Source organism: Podarcis tiliguerta (assembly GCF_965153285.1).
Source record: "Podarcis tiliguerta genome assembly, chromosome: 16".
Lineage (NCBI taxonomy): Eukaryota > Metazoa > Chordata > Lepidosauria > Squamata > Lacertidae > Podarcis > Podarcis tiliguerta.
The window spans coordinates 30,807,787-30,831,105 of NC_139549.1; the positions used below are offsets into that span (position 1 = coordinate 30,807,787).

The 23,319-nt window shown below is 49.2% G+C and overlaps 1 protein-coding gene and 1 long non-coding RNA gene across 4 annotated transcripts in view; one reads left to right on the forward strand and one right to left on the reverse strand.

The window, feature by feature from the left end:
• The window catches only part of LOC310666933, a 256,212-nt gene that overhangs the window by 69,540 nt on the left and 163,353 nt on the right, over nt 1-23,319 (reverse strand). The window lies entirely within an intron of this gene.
• Nucleotides 1-23,319, forward strand: part of TBX1 (T-box transcription factor 1) — a 47,021-nt gene that overhangs the window by 4,757 nt on the left and 18,945 nt on the right. For all 3 annotated transcript variants that reach the window (XM_083418301.1, XM_083418300.1, XM_083418302.1), the window contains 2 exons: nt 1,500-2,028; nt 16,398-16,499. In XM_083418301.1, the coding sequence (XP_083274427.1) occupies nt 1,500-2,028; nt 16,398-16,499 (631 nt within the window). The remainder of the gene's footprint in view (nt 1-1,499; nt 2,029-16,397; nt 16,500-23,319) is intronic.

Sequence of the window (23,319 nt, forward strand, 5' to 3'; positions counted from 1 at the left end):
CGAGCCTGTTTGAATGGGTAGGAAAGTTGCAGTGGTGCTGGATGAGTTTGCACGTCTATAATATGCATATAATTAATTTGCATTATAAAAGGAAATGGGGATGAGGGTGGATGAGAGGCGATGCAAGTGGGTTGTTGTTGCTGTTGGTTTTTTTTTAAGAGGTTGCATGTAAATTTCTGCTTGCATCAAAGCTGGGAGAGCGAGCCAAGGGAGAGCTCCAGGAAAAGCCCACCCCCCTCCAAGCGCGCGCGCGCGCTCTCTCCCCGCTTGTCAATCACTTCGCGGCTCCCGAGGCAAGGAAAAGCGCGCGCGCGCGCGCGTTACCTGCAGGGGCTCCCCTTTATCGCCATTAAAGAAGAAGGGAGAGGGGGGGAAAGGAAAGTAAGAACCGGTTTGGTGGCAGCGAAAAGAGGGAGGCCCTCTACTGAGAGAAAGAGAGAGGGAAAAGAGGCCGTCTCACAGCCAAGCCAGGAGAAAATGGAAGCAAAGAAGGCGTTTAAAAGATGAGGGGGACGAAAAGGAAGAGGGTGGGTGGGGGGGCGGAGGTGCCGAGCCCTGCCCGGGCAGCCAGCCGCCAGCGCTCGCCGGCTGACTGACGGCCGGGCTGGCTGACTCGCCCTCTCCCTTTCGGGGGCGAGGCCAAAAGCCCAAGCCGAGAGGGGGGGGAGAAAGAGTTTGGCGGTGGGAGGAGGGACGTCCCCTGCTGGGCTGGGCGCGAGGAGGAGATAGGAGAGCGTGGCGCGCGCGCCCAGGCCTCTCCACCGCCGCGCTCTCTCCCCCCCCCCGTCCCCGGGGGAATGACTCAGTCCGTCTGTCAGTCAGTCAGTCAGTCAGGAGCGCCACAGCGCGAGAAAAAAAAGAGAGAGGCAGTCTGAGGGAGTTCTTGTCAGTAGCGCTCGCTCGCTCTCTCTCGAGGAAGCGAGAAAACGCCAGAGAAAAGGAGCTCGTTCCTTCAGAGCGCGAGGGGTTTTTCTGGGCCTCTCTCTCTCTCTCTCACGGCGTTCAGTTCTCTCGGCGTCTCTCCGGCGCAGAAGCCCAAGCCGCCTCGCGCGCCTTCCTCGGAGAGCCCCCGGCGCGTTTATGAGGAGAAGCAGCCGCGGGGATATAAGCTGTAAAGTTTCTGGTGCGCGCGCAGGCGCGCCACCGAGAGCGGAGGAGCGAGCCAGCCGGCGCTGAGGCGAACTTGGCCGAGCGCTTTTTTTTAAAAGGGGGGGAGGTGAGAAAGAAAGAGAGAGAGAGAGAGAAAGAGAGAGGAGAAGAGGCCAAGTCAACCGAGAGAGAGAGAGAGGGGGGCCTCCATTCTCTTTCTCCCTCAGCGGCGGGGCGCTATAAATTGAGGCGGCTGTGGCGCCGCGGCCCAGTTTACCTCAGGAGGGCGAGCAGCTCCGGGAAGCGAGCGAGCAACCGACCTGACCGCCCGCTGTTCTCTCTCTCTCTCCCCCCCCCCTCCTTCCTTCCTTTCTCTCTCTTTTCTCCTTCTTCCTCCGGCATGATATCAGCCATCTCCAGCCCTTGGCTGACGCAGCTGTCCCATTTTTGCGACGTCGCCGCTTTCACGGCCAACAGCCTGAGCAGCCTCAACGCGTCGGCGGCGGCCGCGGCCGGCTACCACCACCTCTCGCCGTCGCCGGGGGACCCGTACGGCCAGCATGAGCCGCCGCACTACGAGCCCTGCTCGGCGCAGCAGCAGCAGCAGCAGCAACACCCGCCGCCTCAGCCGCCACCGGCGCCGCAGCAGCACCACCACGCCAGCCAGCAGCAGCAGCAGCAACCGCAGCAGCTCGGCTACGCCTTCCCAGGCGGCTCCGGGGCCAACCCTCCTCCGCCGCCGCCGCAGCCGCCGGGCTCCGACACCCCCGAGAGCGGCGGAGGGGGAGGCGGCGGAGGGGGATCGGCGCCGGCCTCGGCCAAGGCGCCGGTCAAGAAGAACCCCAAAGTGGCCAACGTCAACGTGCAGCTGGAGATGAAGGCGCTGTGGGACGAGTTCAACCAGCTGGGCACCGAGATGATCGTCACCAAGGCCGGCAGGTCAGAGCCCCTTTGCGCCTTCCTCCCCTTTCTGGTTTTGCGCGCAGGGCGGGTTGGACTGGATGACCCCGGAAGGTCCCTTCTAATTCTGCGATTCCCGGCCTCTCCAGGCTTCCTAGGCTGGAGTAAGGGGGGGGGGTGTCTTGCTCAGAGGAGATCTGGCGAGGCTTCCCTTCGTGGTGCCTTTTGAAATGGACGGGCCTAAGGGAGTCAGGTCCATTAACTTTAATGGGGCTACTCTGAGCAAGGCTAGCATGGGACTCCGTGGGGCGCTAGGGGTTTCCTTCCGAGGAAGTGGGGTCCACCGTTTCTTCTCACCCCCAAACTTCTTCCCCGAAAGACCCCTTCTCAGGTGCTTTCTGCCCCGATGGGCAGGCAGTGCGGACGAAACATACCAGGCGTTCTTTTATTTATTTTAAGGCATTTATTATTATTATTATTATTATTATTATTATTATTATTATTAATTTATTTATTTACACGATCCTGCCACAGTTGGGCGCTATGGGGGTGTCCCTTTGAATACATAAATATAATCTGGGGGGACTGGGAAGGAGGGAAGGCTGCGATCCTATGCCTGCTGAAGCTTGCAAGCGCTGTTGTGCTTTCTTCTGAGCAGAAGACACGCCGAGGATTGCGGCGTTAAGGCTGCGATTCTGTGCGCGCTTTAGATAGTAAAAGCCTTTGAGTGCGTTGGAACTTTTAATCGACTTCTTGGAGTTTATTCTTCGTTCCTGCCGTGAATACCACTAGGTCCGTCCCCCCCTTGCTTGCTTGTGGCATTTTTTTCACCCTCCCCTTCATTGTTTTCCTTACGCTCTTCTTGCTGTGGCTTTGGTTAAGTGCAGGAGTTACTAAGGAACGAATTCGTCCCTAAACGCCCCGATCCCAACCACTTTCGCTCGTGCCCGCCTCTCCTCCTTCAGCGGTGCTTACTTCCAAGTGAGACTATGTGATCCAGGATCCTTCACTTTATTGACTCCGGATTTCATGTAGCGACATCTCGGTTTATCTGACCCAAAATGTTGCTGATTTGTTTGCTTTTTAAAAAATCCCCTTTACAGTTCACAGTAGTACAGGCTAACGCTGGTGGAAACCTTTTTGATTTGAAAAATAGGTGTGGAGGATCATTATTATCATCATCATCATGCGGTGTTTAAATGATTAGTTCATTACCAGTCTTAATCAACCCTCATCCTTCCAAAACTCTTTCTTGAGACCCAATCTTTACATATATGCACAATGTGTATTTTTAAAAAGCAACGCTGTAATGGTTTAATTGTTCCTGTACACGTTTACTCCGAAAGAAGTCCTACTGAGTTGAATGAGAATTGCTCCAAAGTGTGTGTGTGTGCGCGCGCGCGCGCGCGCCTAGGATCGCAGCCTGCGCTCCCTCCACCGCCCCGCCCCACCCTACCCTCCTCGTCATTTCCTTCCGATAATTTGCTGCCCATTATAACTTTAAAATAGCTTCCCGCAAGGTGGTAGCCCACAAATTAACTAAATGTAATTGTACTCAAAACTGGCTGATCCACTTTGATCCTGAACGCAACAACGTGTACTTGTCATTCCGGCTGATTTAACGAGGACTCATTTTCACCTAAATAAATTGTTTCGGGTGGGGGCGTCAGCGGTCTCCCTTTGATTCGGCGGAAGAGGCAAGCTCGATCCCTAAAACCCTTCGCTCAGGTAGAAGCAGCTCGCCTGGCCTGACTTGGTTTGCGGGTTGTAACGTGCAAAGGGGTCAACGCGTGACCACCAGGGTTCATTCCCTATTTTGGGAAGAAAAAAAAATGTATAAAAATCAGAATTAAACGTTGAGATCCCGGCAGTCGAGCGGAGATTTTAACTTCCACAGGGATACGCTGCACGCTTTAAAATTATATATCTTCATATTTTAGCTGGCCCAAAATCTGCTTAAAATCTGAAATACGCGTCGTTTCTTTTCATTGTCCGGAGTTTGGGTACAAGTCTCTGTTGAGTCGCGTAAAATGTGGGTTTCGCAACGTACGGTTCTTTCTTTCTTTCTTTCTTTCTTTCTTTCTTTCTTTCTTTCTTTAAACCGTCCCACCACAGCGCAGAAAATTAAAGTTCAGAATTTCAATGCCGTTTTAATGCTTTTTTAAAAAAAAAAAGTTCCTAAGGAATGAATTCAAATTCCCTTCGGGGGATAGATAGGTTGGAAACATTTTATAGGCCTGTTTCTGGAAGAAAATATATATTTAAAAACTTCACTCTTTCAGGGTAATCTGCTTTCAGTCACTTGTGTTTCTTTAAGGGGAAGCTCTGCGTTTTGTCTCAGTGTGGAAAAGAAGAGTTGGGAGCGCAGAACAGAGAAAGCCTCTTATAAATGTGTGGGGAAGCGCGGAGAGGCAAACGTGTGTTTACATTGCTTATATATATGAAAAAATACAGGGAGGGAGTTATATCAATACGGAGCTTTGTTAGTACTTTATTTTGAGCGGGGGAAATGATGGGATTTCGCTTGTTTAGTCATCTCTTTCTATTCATGCCTTCGGAAGGGAAGTAAAATAAATTCAGGATTCGCCCTAGCAGGCCTCTCAAATTCTCTCTCTATATAGTACATATATATGGTATATATACATGCACAATAAAAACAAAAATAGGTTGGGTTTTTTTTAAGTATTACGTTTCGTTAAAGCCTTAGTTCAGCATAATTTAAACATTCATTTATAAAATGCTGGGGTTTTTTTAATTATTATTATTTTTGCATTTTAAATTTTGGGTATATACTAAATGAAACACCTACTTCAGAGGGCCGCATAAATTAACTTGAACACACACAGCCACCCCAACCCCCAACTTTCCTGTCCCAGCAGGAGTTGTCATATATTATGCTCCCGTTTTGTTACAGAAACAACCCACAATTCAGTTAAGTTGAAATTATTAGGAGTTGTTGCTCCGTTGGGGCCCCGACTATGGAGCGGTTTCTGCCGAGGCAATGAACGCCGCCCAAGGCGCTATAAACAGACCTCCGCTTCCGCGTCAGGAGAAAGTTCAAGCCTGCGCTTAGTTCCTCGGAAGTAAGACCCAGCAAAGTTCAGCTCCTCACTAGCTAAGAGTCTTTAGGGTGACATCCTCTGTGGGTATACGGCCAGCAAGTTGGTAGGTCAGCCCCGCTGGTTTCAAAGGGGAATTGATTGAAGAATCACAGTCCCCAACTTCTTTTTATGGCAAGTATGCGGAGAGAGGGGGAGGGCTAGCTGGGGCCTTGAATCTGATCCCAACCAGCGTGGCAAATATCGTTGGTCTTCCAATCGCAGCACACGGGCTCACTTTTATTTTGTTAGAGCAAGGAGCTCCGGATCTGGCTTGTCAGCCCCATAACCTTTTCGGAGAGGAGCCGCTTTGGTTCTGGAAAGAAAAGACTCCATTGCAGAGAAGAGGCCCGGTGTGTGCTGTAGTCCCATTTGGGTCTGACGCTTTGGGGGAATTTATTTTCTCTTTCTTTCTTTCTTTCTTTCTTTCTTTCTTTCTTTCTTTCTTTCTTTCTTTCTTTCCGGCTGTTCCTCGGGAAGCAGAAACGCCTGCATATGTTTGCTGGTAGCAAAACGTCAGCAGAAAGGAACAAAGCCTGCCAATTCTACCACCGTCTCCTGCCGAGAAAGCTCGGTAGGAATTATTAGCCAACCCGGACATAATTTTCTGTGTCCAGTCGCCCCCGCTCTCTTTCCCTTTCTGTTTACACCTCTGCAGCAAGGAGTGAAGCCGAACACCTGCTGGCAGGCACTGGGCACGATCCACCGCATTGATTTCCCCCTCTCTTCTTATCAAAATGTCATACATTTAAAGTACCGTTTAAAACACATTCCCAGTCCTGAAAACCCTAGTTTACACCTTAGAATCTCCAGTACCCTTAACAAACTGCGGTTCCCGTGATTATTTTTGTGTGTTGGGTGTGTGTGTGCTTTAAATGTATGGTGTGTAAGCAACTTGATCTCTCCCAGGGGAATCTAGGCGATTTCCAACGAACTTGGCTTTGCCTGGATCTTGCCCAGCCTTTTTAGAGCAAGGATTTTTTCCTTTCCTGGGAGGCGATTTTTTTAGTAATTGGTCTAGAAGTTATGTAGCAGTGTCAGAAAGAGAATACCCACCCCCCTTTTAAACTTCCACAAAAGAACACTCTGTTTACTTACTTTACTTGGCAGTTTAAATAATATTTGGCTCTGGACTTCACAGTCCTACGGTGACTCTATAGATACGTGTTTTGGGGACCCTTCTCATTCTTCTGAGTGATTCGCTGGACTTCTGCTCCTAAAGTTCTACCTGGATGGCACAGTTTATAATTGTTGATCGTGTTAGAAGAACCCTTTTAACTTAATACGTTAAAATGAATTTCCTCCCCCAGGCACAACAGAAGTTGCTTAGCGTTGTTCCTGTCGCTTTGAGTGTTTGCTCAGAAGTAAACCTCGCTGTAGGAAAGCGTAAATGTACACTGTTGTTGCGTTTAAACAACACACACACACACACACACACACACACACACACACACACTTTCCTTTCCATTCCCTTTGGAGCTAACCGAAGGGACATGGGGGAAAATACAAACTGGCTATGAGATAATCACTACCTCATGTGGACGCCCCGCATAAAAGTGAGCGAGCAAAGCGTGACATTGCCACTCTAAATCTAAAATGCTATACGCAGTCACTTGGGATTGAGTCTAATTGGACTCGATGCGATTTGCCTCTGAATAAACATGCCTGCGAGGATTGCAGTAAAAAGTACAATGTGGAAAACGTTCATTTAGGAAAGCAGAGATTCTGGATTTGAAAGGAATCTCTCTATGGGCGAGCTTTTTGTTTTGATTTTTTAAAAAAACAAAGACTTGCGGGAAAAGGAAACTGATGCCCCAGTTTCTCTCTCAGATTCGCGAGAATTAGGGTTCATACCATCCGGCAGCTTCTAAGTCAATGGCTGCTTTTGTTCTGAATTGGTAGGGCTGAAATAATGGAGGGGGGGGATGGGTGACTTCCTAAAAACTCGGCGATTGTTTCAATGGGGGAAAATGCTCTTCGCATAGATTTCGATTTGGTTTCAGAGTTCTTTGCCCACATTCCTGGGCCCTGCTGTGTGCGCGGGCCTCCGTAAGTGAGTTGGGGGGTTTGTGGGGCGTGGTTTTTGGATTTGAAAGCCACGATCGTGGTTTCCCCAAGAAGCCCTCTATCTGAAACGGATTTCCTTTTTTAAGAAAAGGTCAGTGCCGTTGATTTCAACGGGGGTCACGTCCCAGTGAACGTGTTTATTTATTAGCAACACTGATACACAGCTTAATTTTTTTAAAATAAAAACACCCCTGGCTGTAAAGGGTTTTAGGGTCTGTGTTCAGGGTCTGCTGATCTGAAAACCATGCATTTCGTATGTTAACGAGGCCCTGAGCTTGTGAATCGAACCGTTAACCCCTTCCGGACTCCTATTTTTTTGGGGGGGGGGTGTAAATAGCGGGTTGTCAAATTTTTAAACGTCTATTTTAAATAGAATTACAATTGCAAATCTCCGAAGCGCTTAGGTCCGGCCAGGGCGAGTTTGCTCGACGTCGTTCTGCGCTGAACTTGATTTCGCCCATCTACATTGTAGAAAAATAAGCCACGATTCTATTATCCGCGAATCTATTATCCTTTGGAAGTGGGTCACTCCAAAGCGGTTTTCTTTGCTTCTTCGTCTTGACTGATTTTAGTAGAGTTGATTACGAAGCAAGATTCTCTAGGGAGGTCTTCTAAAAATCGTGCTTGCGCGTTTGAGAATCTGCTGGATTATTTTTAAGTGGAACAACGAGGGAAGAATTAAGGCTTAATTCCTAAATATTTACTGGGGGGTAAGTCCAGTTTGGACTCAGTTCCGAGTAAAGGCAAAAATGCTCGCCGAAAGTGGTGGGAAAAGTTACGGGATATCGTTCCTGTCTGTATTTTAAACTCTCTCACATGTATACAGTCCTTACATTTTAGCCCAAACCGTTTTAAAATTCTGAACGCCTCTACCAGAGGTGGGAAAAGGGAAGGTTAAAACAGGCACAACAAACCGATCTAGTTTTTTTTTAGACAGGCTTCTAGTCCCTGGTAAGGGCGAGTCGTCCGGTTTATTTTAACGACTCCTTAAAACCGGTGGGGTTACAAGCTGGAGTTTCTCAAGTTAACGTGTTTGTTTTTCAAGCTTCATTTAAGGCCAAACGCGAAAAAACACCAGGGCGGAGGTTAATAGGGTTCACCTCCTGTTAAACTATCAGCTCAGGGCCTGACACAATATTGCGCTCCGGGTCTGGGGGTGTGTGGTTTGGTTTTTCCCCGAACGACTCCGAAGTCGTCCCCGTCCCCCCCAGACGGAACAAGCAGGCACCGTTAAGCAGAGATGCCCGCACGTTTTCTACAAAGAGCACGTTTGGTTCGGAGCCGGCCAGAGAATCTCTCTCTCTCCCAAGCGCAGACGTGGGGTGGGTAGAGAAATGTTAGGGGGGAGGCTCGTGAAACGTCGGGAACAGAAAGGACAGCTGTCCCAATCCGCAATGGAGACTTCTCCCTCCCTCCCTCCCTCCCTCCCTCCCTCTCCCTCTCTGCCTCTCTTTTTCCAACGGAGCCCCCTGGAAAGCGAAGCAGCTCCCGGACGGGGTGGCCAGTCTTCTGTCGCAGCGAGCAAACGATCCTGCACCCCTGCGCCTCTTTGCCTGGGAGTAAACGCCCGTTGGACTCCCCTTGCCTGGGGAGCTGCTGAAGATCTGCGTGCCCCGAGGGAAGGCAGGAGCAAGGGAACCTACGCACCAGGGAGCCCACAGACCAGGAGTACGCAGCTGGCAGGAGAAGACTCTTGTCCGCCTTCGTTTAAGATAATCCATTTGTTTTAGTATTTAAATTGTAAACCGCCTTGGATGCCTTGGCAGAGAAGGCGGTATACAAATCCAATAAGTAATTTAAATATACAACCCAGCTCCAGGCGTCTTGCGGACTGGGTTCTCGCAGAAGTTTATGCCGCAGTAAACCAGTCCATCCTTTTAAGGTCGCTTCCAGGCGGATTTTTGTTTCGTGAGCATTCGGCCCGACTTGTTTTGGGGAGGGGGAGGTTAGACGACGTAGCAGGCCTATTTCACCAGCAAGTCATTCTGGTCTGCGGCAGGGAGGAGGAGAGATTAGACGACGTTGTGCCCAGCAAGTGCTATTCTGCACTTTCCAAGCGCCGTCCTTATTTTTCAGGACATACCAGTGTTCCCTGAAAGGAACCCAGTTTAGCAAACCTGCTCAGATATCTTCTTCATATGATGGTACAACTTTTTTTGTGTGTGTATGTGTGTCGGGGAATCGCCCCTGACATCTCTGATTAGAAGCAAGAGAAACGGACAGCTAAGCGGGTCTCTTTACCACAAGCTGCTAAATTTACTGGTGCCGCATAAGTCCCGCACTGTGACATATTCTCTAAGAGGAGTTAGGTACTGAGGCTACAGTTCTATACAACGGGGAGTAAGAACCCAACGAACTCAACTAGCTCAACTATATATTCGACTGCGCTGTTGATGGGACGGATTGCGACCATCCTTATCCAACTTTGATCTTTCCGACCCATTGAAGTTCGAGCCGTTGCATACTTACTTGGGAGTAAATACCACTCTATCGCAATAGGTGTTGCCCTTAGAGACGAAGCCTTAGAGTTTCGGGATTGTTTAAGTACAGAGTCTTAGGACTGTAGAGCTGCAAGGGACCACGCGGGTCATCTAGTCCAACCCCCTGCGATGCCGGAATCTTTTGTCTAAGGTGAGGCTCAAACCCACGACCCTGAGATGAAGAGCCTCTTGCTGCACCCACTGAGCTAACCCAGCCATCCCCAGAAAGTTGGTATGATATAAAATCCATTATATATTTTCCGGCGTGGGGCCTCCTACACATTTGATTTCAGAAGCCCCATCCTATCCGTTTTCTTAGACACCCAATTTATTTTGGGTGGGATTTGCTCCCAAACAAGTTTGCTCGGAGTTGACACCTACTTTGTCCTCCCATCAGCTTAGCAGTTAAACATTTTAGCTGGGGGGTCCTGACCGGTTTCAAGGGGGGTTTTATTTCCCAATGGGGTGGGGGGAAGCGATCCAGAGAACTGAATGCTGCGCGCTTAGCTGTGTGAGCAGAAGCCAGCTGGTGCTTTCAGAAAAGGCTCCCGCCCGCCTTGGTCTCTGCCTGGATTGCGCGCAAGGCGCCTAAGGATTTATTTTTAATTTATATCCCACTTTTTTCTCCAGGGAGCTCAAGGTGATCTACCTGCTACTCTCCCTCCTTATTTAATCTCCGCAATAGCCCTGTGAGGTAGGTTAGGCTGAGAGAGCGTGACTGGCCCAAGGTCACCCAGTGAGCTTCATGGCCCAGTGGAAATTTGAACCCTGGTCTTCCAGATACAAGTCCACACTCTAACCACTAGGCCACACTGGCTCAGAAAGCCCGAGACTGCTTATGCGCGCTCCATGCATTTTAAAACACATTCTTCCAAAAGATCCTGGGAACTGTAATTGGCCCCACATAGAGCTACAGTTATAGGGACGTGCGTGGCGCTGTGGGTTAAACCACAGAGCCTAGGACTTGCCGATCAGAAGGTCGGTGGTTTGAATCCCCCCCATGGGTGAGCTCCCATTGCCCGGTCCCTGCGCCTGCCAAGCTAGCAGTTGGAAAGCACGTCAAAGTGCAAGTAGATAAATAGGTACCACTCCAGTGGGAAGGTAAATGGCGTTTCTGTGTGCTGCTCTGGTTCCAGAAGCGGCTTAGTCATGCTGGCCACATGACCCAGAAGCTGTAAGCCGGCTCCCTTGGCCAATAAAGCGAGATGAGCGCGCAACCCCAGAGTCAACCACGACTGGACCTAATGGTCAGGGGTCCCTTTACCTTTAGAGCTACAGTTCCCAGCACCCTTAACAAACTGCAGTTCGCATTATTCTTTTGTTGCGGGGGCGGGAGAGACTTGCGCTTCAAACGTGTGGGGTGTACTCAGTCTAAGCTCCAGGCTGAGCTTCTGAGAAACGCATAAGTCTGAATCACACCCCGCCCTCTCACCTGGGAAAAGTTTGGTCACCTGGGAAAGGGGGTCGCCTGGGGAACGTGCCTCAAGTTTTGTGATGCGGGGCCCTTCCCCAGCTGATCTCCTCAAGCTCTTCTGAGCCAAGCTAGGCATAGGCACAGAGGAAACTGCTCTATAGGGATCCAGACCATTCCTCCGTCTAGCTCAGCATTGTCAGCAATGACTGACAGCAGTGGTTTCAGACCCCCGTGAAGGTACCAAGATTGATCATGGGACCTTGTGCATGCGAAGCAGACCCTGTACCACAGTCTTATGGCCATCCCCATTGAAGATGCCTGCATTTAAGAGCCATTAGAAGTCAGATTTTACTCTTAGTCTTTGACTCTTGTTCTCCTGGCTCTTAGCCAGCGCACGGCTCAGCCTTTACATAGGATGGAGCCCACAAGCAGAAAGACCGAGATGCAGCTCAGACTTCTTTTCACTGTAAAGATAAAGGGACCCCTGACCATTAGGTCCAGTCGTGACCGACTCTGGAGTTTGGCGCTCATCTCGCTTTATTGGCCGAGGGAGCCGGCATACAGCTTCCGGGTCATGTGGCCAGCATGACTAAGCCACTTCTGGCGAACCAGAGCAGCGAATGGTAATGCTGTTTACCTTCCCACAGGAGTGGTACCTATTTATCTACTTGCACTTGGACGTGCTTTCGAACTGCTAGGTTGGCAGGAGCAGGGACCCAGCAACGGGAGGTCACTCCGTCACAGGGATTCGAACCGCCGACCTTCTGATCGGCAAGTCCTAGGCTCTGTGGTTTAACCCACAGCGCCACCCGTGTCCCTTTTTTCTTTTCACTGTAACCACATGATAAAGCCTGCCTTCATGTTACTACTGTGGACTGAATGTGAGTAAAACTTTATTCTTGCTTTTAAAGAAGACTCTGTTGTGTTGTTATTATTCTAAGAGGAAGATAAAGGGGAAACTTACCAGGAACAATCCAGGGTGGACAAGCCAGACCTGACTGCTTCATTAAAGGGTTCTAATGAATAATCAACTTGCTTCCAATAAGTTGCAAAGGGAATGCGTGCTGCTGTTTACTCACTAGCGTTAGTGAGGAGGGATAATATCAAAACAATATATCCTCTCCTACTAAGGCTTAACATTCCCACAGCTTTTACGCCTAGTCTTCTCTGCACACTTTCGCTGGGCTGCAAAGGTTTGGGGCTGCTGCCAGAGCCATTGGTTGCGCTGGGGTATTCCCCCCCCCAATAAGAGTTAATGCCCCATGCGATGCTGCTAACTTCCGAGTCCTGCATCCTGCTCAGCATGGAGTACCAAAAAACCTCGGAGACGATATGCCCGGACAACTGAGGGAGGAAAGAAGAAGCGTCTTACAGAGCGATTTTATGTGAAGTTAGCACCGTTCATGGAGCTTATAAAGGGGCTTCGTGGGAAAGGCTGTAGCTGAGTGTCAGAGCATCTCCAATCCTGGAGAACGGCTGCCAGTCAGTGTAGACAGTACTGAGGCAGATGGACCAATGAGTGTGAGTCCGTGGGAGGCAGCTTCCTGGTCGCGTATGTATGTCATGCTCAGGCAAACTGGATCGCCTTCTTATGGAGCGCAAATGCTTTTCCTGCCCCGGGAATGCTCCAATCCACCGGAACCTCTTCCACAGCAAATCTGTTGGCCTTTAACGTCCCACTGGGCGGCTCTTCGCTTGCTTTTGGTGCAACAGAATCACGCCGGCACCCTTCTGGAAGCTGGGGCGCTCATCCTGGAGATGGGAGGGGGAATCCTTCCCAAGCCAGGATGCCGCGCATATTTGTGCAGGCTCCAGACAGGCCCCGGGGGGAAACGTGGGCGGAGAACCAACCGCTTTGCAGCAGGCTCAAGCGGCGCTGTTTCACCTGGCCGGTCCACATCCCTTCCCAATGTTCAAGGGTCTTATGTTGTCCGACGTTCGCCCTATGCAGAGTAGACCCATTAAAACTGAAGGACTCGACTAACTTGGGTGTATTCACTTTAATGGGTCTACCCTGAGTGCAACTTGATGGGGCGAAGAAGCTCCCCGCACTTAGAAGAGAAACATACTGGATGAAAGGCGAGGCAGAATCCTTCTCCTTGCTCTGTTGGATTTCTGCCTGCAAGGGTTTTCAATTCATTGCACCGCGGAGAAGCCGCCACCAGCAGCCTGAGGCGGGGTAGCCTGGGCCCTGGGAACGGGAAATATTGTACTTGAGACTTTTGCATGTGGGACCTGATCCGTAGCTGCTGAATCTCGGGAGCAGCGTGACCCTCGGAAGAAGTAGAGGAGGAGGAGGGGGCACCCACGTGGGCGAAGGTCGGCCTATTAAGAGTTCCTCAGGCTGCTTTCACTTTCCTCTTTTGGCCCCTAGAATTGTATTGGGGGGGGGGAGGGGAGACATCCAAAGCTCAGAGAGAGAGAGAGAGAAATCCAGCCCTGCTAGAAGCGAAAATATTTGGATTTATAAGTTTAAGCAGATGTTTGCCACTCCCTCTTCCGAAGAAAGCCACACTGAAGTCAAAGGGGTTTAAGTGTCCTTTTTGGCACCGTTGCGCTTTTCTTCTCCGTGACCTGCATCTACATTTCCGGTGCGGCGGTGCCCCTAAAATACCACGAAGCTGTAACAAGGGAACGGGGTGAGAAGAAACAATGAAACACACAATTGCCACATTTGCAAAGCTAAGCTGGGCGCTCCCCGTATGGTTTCAGGTTGGATGTGTGGAGTTGCCTGCATTGCGGGGGGGTTGGACTAGATGACCCGTGGGGTCCCAACTCTGAATGGAGACGAGAGCGAGCGTGAGAGCAGTGTATTGGTCTGTGGGGTGGGGAATACCTTTCCGTAGGACCAACCAAAACATAGTTATGAGCAAGCTTCTGGATCTCCCAGAGCTCTTCTGTGAAGAAGCGGCGTGGGGGACTCGGAACTTTGCTCTCCATCATCTTTGGATGTAATAGTTGTTGGTCCTACAGCAACCTTACTCCCCACCGCCAAAAAAAATGATCCAACGCGGCTTCCTTTCATTTCCAGTTTATCCACTTCTAACAAACAACTTCTTTTTATGTTGTGCATTAAGGAACAACATAGGAAGGCCCTTGGCTCACCTCGCCCTCTATACAGTGGTACCTCGGGTTACAGACGCTTCAGGTTACAGACTCCGCTAACCCAGAAATAGTACCTCGGGTTAAGAACTTTGCTTCAGGATGAGAACAGAAAATTTTCCTCCGGCAGCGCGGCAGCAGCGGGAGGCTCCATTAGCTACAATGGTGCTTCAGATTAAGAACAGTTTCAGGTTAAGAACGGACCTCCAGAACGAATTAAGTTCTTAACCCGAGGTACCACTGTAGTCTACACCAGGCTTCCTCAACCTCGCCCTCCAGATGTTTTTGAGACTACATTTCCCATCATCCCTGACCACTAGTCCTGCTAGCTAGGGATCATGGGAATTGTGGGCCAAAAACATCTGGAGGACCGAGGTTGAGGAAGCCTGGTCTACACGCCCTGCTGCGGCTCTCCAAAACCCCCGACGGGCGCTCCTTCCTACCATCCCTTTTTCTGCAGTAGAGCATAAGGCTCCATCTCAGGGCCATCGTGGGTTTGAGCCCCACGTCGGTGGAAACATTCCTGCATTGCAGGGGAGGGACTAGATGACCCACGTGGTCCCTTCCAACTCTGCGTGCAACTCTGTGAAATCTACCCCTGCCCCTTTAAACCGGAGATTGAATCGGAGCACTCACTGGCCTACTAAGCTGCGCACGCTCTCCATGCGCTTCCAGTAGCATGTTTACAACAGCCAGACAAGGGCTGCGCGCACACACGCCACGCGTGTAAAGCGCACAGCTACCTCGCTCCCCAAAGGACCATGGGAACTGTAGCTTAAGGGTGCTGTGACTCGAAGCCCTGTGGCGGGTAGACTATAGTTCCCAAGATTTCTCGTGTGTGTGTGATGTAATCTGCTTCAGATGTATGGTGCGTAACCAGCCGAGGAGAGCATTTTATAATGCTACCCAAAGTCCCACGGGTTTTAAGCGCTCGGAACTGCCTCTTCTGACGAATCTTTCTTCTGATCCTCCCAACCTGTTCTTAGGGCATTGCCAGCCTAACTAACCAACATTATCCTGACAGGCTGGCGACGCTTACCCAAACCTTTGTCACAACACAGGCGCTTGGATTTAAACTCATCTCTAGGCCCGCCACTAACGCCACTTTCTTTCCGAGAGAAGGGCCGGGCTTCAAAGACTGAATGAATTTATTATTTCGGTCCTAGACCAGTTCCAGCCCACAAACAATATCAAGGAAGTCATACAACACGATAGGGATACATTTGAATTTGCAATTAGGTATAATTAGGTATTGCAGGGGCAATTAGTTTTGTCTTACACGGGCTGAAAGGTTTTCTCCCCGGTTCCACTGAGACTTGCATTTGCTGCCTGGGTTGTGCGTAACCACCTTCCAAACACCAGGGTGAGGAGCGCAGGTGAAGCTGCCCAGTGGCGTAGCGTGGGTTGTCAGCACCCGGGGCAAGGCAAGTAATTTGCGCCTCCTAACCCGTGGATTTGCGCCCCCTAACCCGTGGATTTGCGCCCCCTAACCCTAACCCCCAGATGTTGCTCCCGGTGCGGCCGGCCCCCCCTGCACCCCCCACGCTACGCCGCTGCAGCTGCCTCGCAGTGTCATGCCAGGAAAAGGCTATCTGTCCATTTACCCCAGAGCTGCTTAGTACAGTGGTACCTCGGGTTATATACGCTTCAGGTTACATACGACTCTGCTAACCCAGAAATAGTGCTTCAGGTTCAGAACAGAAATCGTGCTCCGGCCGCGCAGCAGCAGCGGGAGGCCCCATTAGCTAAAGTGGTGCTTCAGGTTAAGAACAGTTTCAGGTTAAGTACGGACCTCCGGAACGAATTAAGTACTTAACCCGAGGTACCACTGTATGTTTGACAGGCAGCGGCTCTCCAGCTAGCTGGGCCTTCAAATAAAAGGATCCAACAACCGCTCGCACAGCGTGTGCGCTACAGCTAGGCTCCTTGGTAGACCATCTGCTTTGCAGGCCTCCCCAGGTGGAGGAGAGACCCCTCCGCAGGTCTAAAATCCCGGAGAGCAGCTGTCAGTCGGTGTAGGGATGATGCTGAGCTAGGTGGCCCGATGATCTGACTCGCTATGTGGCAGCTTCAGCGCAGCCGCTTCTAATCCGTGGATCGTTAGGGCAGCGCCCAGTCGGGTCAGATGTGTTGGTTTGGTTTGTTTTCCCACGTACCTCGCCATCCACCGGGTGCAGGCAGGATCAGAAAAAACGTTTTTCTGTAACTGGCTCATCATCTGCGCTGTCCTTTCCTTCCCTAATCCAGGAGGATGTTCCCCACCTTCCAGGTGAAGATTTTTGGGATGGACCCTATGGCAGACTACATGCTCTTGATGGACTTCGTACCGGTGGACGACAAGCGATACCGGCAAGTACTTCTTTCCTCCCATCTTCCCGGGTTGGAAGCAAAGATTCTCATTAAGAGAGCCCAAATCGGCGCTCAGCAAACTTTGAAGTCCCTCGCAGCTCTGGGAAACTAGGGAGCGCTTGTTCAGCGCTTTGCACTAAGCGGTTTACAAGTATAAAAAAACCCCAGACTCCCAAACTCCGCCGACTTTGGAGTGAGCCCGGTTGAATTCAGTTCGGACTCGCTTCTAAATGGATATGGTTGTGAGGATGGTGTTGCAAGGTCATTTGCAACGGTTATGGGGGCAGAGTTGTGGGGCTGGAGTCGCCAGTGGTTCTTTTGGAGTTTGCTAGTGTTCAAGCTGTAGGAAGTCTTGTTTTCACGTTCTCTTAAAATCAAAGTCTAAGGGGCGATTGCAAATATCAGGAACCAATGCAAAACAAAACAAACAAACAACCTTTTTAAAAAATCCCAAAACCAAGTTCGATATAAGCACTCGTAAATCCCAGATCAGGACAGTTTATTTATTTATCTAATGGATTCTCTTTATATAAACCAACCCACGAGGGAGCTCAAAAGTTGTAAATTCACAATCTCTCCATGCATCATGTTCTTGAATTCTTTCCCTTCCCTGGAGACGGGAAAGTAACTTTTCAGTCGAGCAGCCCGATGCAGGCTTATTCTTCCCAGCTAAAGTGTCCCAAAGCCTATCACAGCCCGGCCCTACCCATCTTTACTCACGAGCAAGTCCCATTTATATTACTTGGGCTTTACTTCCAAGATAATTCACGCTTATAATTGCAACATTGAAAGCAGAAGTTGAAACACACACACACACACACACACCCTCTCTTTTGGACTGCCGCTCCGCTCGAGCATATCGTTTCAGCGACGCTGACACGCCTGGGCGCATTCCGACGTGCAAACACTTTCTTGCGTGCCAATGCCGTGGGAATGTGGGGAGCGGTGGCTCAGATGAGGGATAAGTCGCGCGGGAGGGGAGAGAGGGGAAAACACTCCCCACGGGATCCCTTGGCTCGGCAGAACTGGCAGTTTTGAGCCCTGCCATTCCAACGCGCAGGAAAGCCAAGCCCGGATGGCGATTACATCCCAATTTTACTGCCTCTTTTATCGTGTTTTCGCTCCGAGGCCTCGGCAATTTGTCAGCGATTATCTCCAATTTTGTACTCGGTAAAAGAATCCGCCTCACGGCCATCCTTCCAAACGGGTTCGGTCGGTGGAAGTCGATTTCTGGCTTGCAGGCCCTTAGGAATCGTGGGTGGGATCATCGGGTTGACTGAGAACCAACCCATCCCCCTCCCCCCCGATCCATCCACACACACACACACCCCACCCGCGAGAATTTAATTGGCCACAATCTGTTGTCTGCTACAACACTCCCATGCGTGTTTATTCTGTAGGTTCTGCTGCGTTTAGGATCCTGCAGTCCTCCATTGCAATTGCTGCGTACATCAGTCAGGAAGGAAGCAGCAGCCGGATGAAAGGGAATTGGGTGTAGAGTCTGCGATCCTATAGGCTCTGAGGAGTAAGCCCATAGAACGCAGGTCTTTGGAGCAGGGCCCCATCTATCAGAATCCGTTGTCCCATATTTCAAAGGAAGAAAACCACCATCATTATCATTTTATTATTTATTAATAGATAATATATATATATGGTACATTTTTAGTCGCTCTCTATCTTCCAGCTCTGCACAGTTTAATCCTGGTGTCCCGAAACTAGCACCCTTGTAAGCACCTGGTCTTCTGAGTCAGATAATAATAATGATAATAATAATCCACTTAAAGTCAAGCTAGGCTTCTCAGCAGTTCATAAGAACCAATTACATAAGCAATAAAAAAAACAAAAACCCATAATTAAAACTCACAAAATAACAATCCCATTAAAAACACATCGCCAACATGGTGTCCTGCATATTTTTTGGACTACATTTCCCATCATCTCTGACAACTGGCCATACTGGCTTGGGCTGCCGGGGGCAGGGGTGCAACAACATCTGCAAGGCACCTACACTGACTACTTGCCATCGAAAGAGGTGTGTCCTCATAAGACAATGTCTAAAGTGATCTAAGTGCACCGCTGACATTGACATGTTGACGAGAGCAGTAGAAGGGACATATAAGAATGTGAAGTGGGGGAAACAGGGGAGATTCATTTTAGGCAACAATAACCTCTATCTCAGATGTCAGCCAGTGTGGTGTAGTGGTTAAGAGCGGTAGCCTCGTAATCTGGGGAACCGGGTTCGCGTCTCCGCTCCTCCAAATGCACCTGCTGGGTGACCTTGGGCCAGTCACACGTCTCTGAAGTCTCTCAGCCCCACTCACCTCACAGAGTGTTTGTTGTGGGGGAGGAAGGGAAAGGAGAATGTTAGCCGCTTTGAGACTCCTTAAAGGGAGTGAAAGGTGGGATATCAAATCCAAATGCTGCTGCTTCTTCTTCTTCTTTCAGTAGGGGGCTGGTCCAATGTCCCTCAGACCTTGTGGGGGACCAGACTATATTTTGAAGAAGAAGAAATGAACAAATTCCTATGCCCCACAAATAATCCAGAGATGCATTTTAAATAAAAGCATGCATTCTACTCATGTAAAAACACCAGGCAGGCCCCACAAATAACCCAGAGGTACATTAAATAAAAGGACACATTCTACTCATGTAAAAACATGCTTATTCCTGGACCATCTGCGGGCCGGATTTAGAAGGCGTTTGGGCAGGATCCGGCCCCTGGGCCTTAGTTTGCCTACCCATGCTCTATCTGTTCCCCAGTGCAAGGACACATCCTCCCTCCCCTTTTTCTTCCTCTTCGGAGCCGCTTAGGGAACAGCTCAGTGCTTTGCAGCCAGGAGGTCCCCAGTTCAGTCCCCATTATCTCTAGATGGGGCTGGGAGAGACTCCCTGTCCATTCCAGTGTGGCATAGTGGTTAGAGTGTTAGACTAGGACCGGGAGGTAAAGGTAAAGGGACCCCTGACTATTAGGTCCAGTCATGGCCGACTCTGGGGTTGCGGTGCTCATCTCGCTTTATTGGCCGAGGGAGCTGGCATACAGCTTCTGGGTCATGTGGCCAGCATGACTAAGCCGCTTCTGGCGAACCAGAGCAGCGCACGGAAACGCCATTTACCTTCCTGCCGGAGCGGTACCTATTTATCTACTTGCACTTTGATGTGCTTTTGAACTGCTAGGTTGGCAGGAGCAGGGACCGGGCAACGGGAGCTCACCCTGTCGCAGGGATTCGAACCGCCGACCTTCTGATTGGCAAGTCCTAGGCTCTGTGGTTTAACCCACAGCGCCACCCACTTGGATATGAAGCTGACTGGGTAATCTCTGCCTCTCAGCCTAACCTACCTCACAAGGCTGTTGTGAAGATTAAGGAAGGAGGGAGATAACCACATGGGTCAGCTCCTTGGAGGAAAATAAAAAGACAAATACAAATAATAACCCAGGAGAGCCACTGCCAAGACTGATGTTCTGACTTAATATAAGCCAGCTTACTATATTCCCCACCTTCACACCCATCCTCCCCCTGTTATAGGCTTTGACTCCCCCCCCCCATGCCTAGGGTTTTCAAAGACCCAGTGAAAGGAGCATTTATGCGTTTTGCTCCAGGTCCGAGGCGCCTGGCAGAAAAACAAAAAAACCTGCTCCTATGAAATCCCGATGCCAAAGATGTAAATATTTAGACAGATCTCCAGCTTCCCAGGGCATTTCAGAAATGTTTGCTTGTCAAAGGCAACGGGATATAGAACATCTAATTGAGGATATCTCTCTTTTTTCTCCCTTTCTCTCTCCCCCCCCCTTCCCCTCCATTTTTTTTGGCAAGTGATGGTTCTGCTCAACTCCGAGGCGAGAAGATTCTCCCTCTGAGCCAAAGCAGACTTTTAAATAAACAATCACAAAAAGAGAATGGCACTCTCTTGGCACTCTCTGGAATCAATGTGGACTTTGGGGAATTAAAAACACACACCGAAAGAACAAATCGGTGGCAGGTTTTGCTGGAAACCTGCTTTCAGACTGCACTGATTTGAGAGAAGTTTCCACTGAACTCAGTGGGCCTTACTTCTGAGTAGACATGCATAGGTGTCAACATATTTAACTGTCCCGATGACATTTAAACCAATTACTGCTTCAACATGCTTCTCTCTTGATTCGGGCGAGGCATGCCAAATGATTCTCTATCTTTTTTTAATAGAAAGATCACCTTTGCTAAGATGGGTTGGTGCTGATTTCAGCATTAGATAGATATTTTCGAGGCAGAATGCCTGTAAATATCAGCTGCAGGGAATCATAAGTAGAGAGAGTTCCTGGGACATTCGCTTCCTCTTTGCATGTGGTTCTCCAATGTAAGGACATGATGCCGGACAACATAGGCCTTTGGCCTCTCCTAGCAGGGCTGTTGTTATATTCCTACCATATCTCCATTGGGCCCTACTGACTCAGTGGCCTAGGAAGGACGCTGGTGGCGCTGTGGGTTAAACCAAAGAGCCTAGGACTTGCCGATCAGAAGGTTGGTGGTTCGAATCCCCACGACGGGGTGAGCTCCCGTTGCTCGGTCCCTGCTCCTGCCAACCTAGCAGTTCAAAGGCACGTCAAAGTGCAAGTAGATAAATAGGCACTGCTCCGGTGGGAAGGTAAATGGTGTTTCCGTGCGCTGCTCTGGTTCGCCAGAAGCGGCTTAGTCATGCTGGCCATATGACCCGGAAGCTGTACGCCAGCTCCCTCGGCCAATAAAGCGAGATGAGCGCTGCAACCCCAGAGTCGGCCACGACTGGACCTCTAATGGTCAGGGGTCCCTTTACCTAGCAGGGCTGTTGTTATATTCCTACCATATCTCCATTGGGCCCTAAAGACTCAGTGGCCTAGGTGACTGGAGATACCTTTAGCTTGAACCAGCAGGACTCTTCTAATGTTCTTAACTTCCTAAGCATCTGATCAGCTGTTCCCACCAACTTATAGACCTCATACTAAAATATTACAGCTTCTTTGCAAGCTAGTGGTTGAGAAGCTACAAGAGCAGAAAGTGAAGTTGTTCCCATCACACAGAAGGGAAAGCAAAGCCTGACACACCCACACGTTAAAGTTCAGAAATGAAAGGCCCTTTCTGGAAGACATCCACTCTGACTTTGGAGGTCTTTTCTCTCATCGCAGATGTCCACGCACTGCTTTTGGTTACTCTGTGGTGAAAGGAACTCTCTGCCCATGGTCAGCGGCACCCTCTAGTTACTGTCATTTTGCATCTTTCAAGGCGACGTGCTGGCAATGAGAACAAATTTTTTGGCTGAGCAGTGGCTCAGATGCCGCCCGGCCTCTGGCTGTGGTAGGTCTCTTTGTCTCGCTTCCAAGTTCCTTTGCCAAGGGCTCCCTAGATTAAAGCTACAGCCCTATACAGATGCAATATTTGACTGTCCCACAATTACCACATATTTGCTTAGTTTCCTTGTGGGGTAGGCACAGCAGTCCAAGTTACCCACTGCTGCCGCCAGAGCTCTGAAACATGGGAAAGGGATCTCCGTGTCTACTGCCCAGCCACAGATTGGGCCTGATCTGTGTGCTAGCTCCAGGTTGGTGCAGCGATTACTCTTGCATGGAGCCCAGTACTGGCTGGCACTGGCTGGGACACCAGCTTGGGATCTGGTGGATCTTGGACCATCTCAGTCCTGCCCCCCAACAGAGCGCCCCATTTTGGGGCTTTCAGCTCTGGATGGGATGGTGTTCCTTCTGCCTATTACTGTTGAAATCAAATATACCTACAAAGCTAATATTTTGTCACCTGCTCAAAATTTTTTTGTTTCACCAAGTGCTTCGTCAGTGCTGACCGTTTGTTCTGGATTTTACGATTTTATAATTTCTTTATAATTTAATACATTTATTTTGCTTTAAACAAATACAGATAAACAACCAAAATTACAAAAGAAAAATCAATAATAATAATAATAATAATAATAATAATAATAATGGGAAAAAGCTAAAAAACTACAAAAAAATCAGAGTACACGGCATAGAACATAAGCCATTATGGGAAAGAAAAAAGAAAAAGGAAAGAAGAAGGGGGGGAAGGGGAAAATGAGCCAAAACACAAGAAGGCTCGTCTATTGTACATTTCCGTCAAGGTCACAACAGATCATTATTCTTATAAATTCTCTCTATCTGCATTCCATACCTCATCTTGGTATCAGGGAACATTTCCCTATTTTATAATTTCTTGTACACCACCACCATTATTATATATTATATATTATATTTATTATATATTATATATTATATATTATATATTATATATTATATTCCCTATTTTATAATTTCTTGTACACCACCACCATTATTATTATTATATATTATATATTATATAGATAGATAGATAGATATATCAGCAGTTTATAAATGCTATCATAAATTAAAGCTCACTGCAGTGGATGTGACCTGTGCCCAAATGCAATACTTACCTATTACCTTGAAGTCCTGCTTGTCCCCCACAAGGCTCAAGGCAGTGCGTGTGGTTTTCGTTCCTGCTCTTCATCTTATCCTCACAACAACCCTTTGAGGTAGGTTACACTGAGAGAGAGAGGCTCAAGGTCACCCAGGGAGCTTCACAGCAGTGGGGACTTGCCTAGCAGGGTCTAACACCATTGCACCACACTGCCTCACTTTCTAATCATACTGTTAAAAATGGCACACTATTGTTTTGCTAATTAAAAACACCTAAAATTTTTTGAAGTCCATTGAGACAGGGTGATGCTGATTTCGGCAGAGTAAATAAACAACCCGTTCTTTAAATTGGTTGTCTATTTAACCTATCTGAAGAACAGAATGCTTATTTAATGTATCAAAATC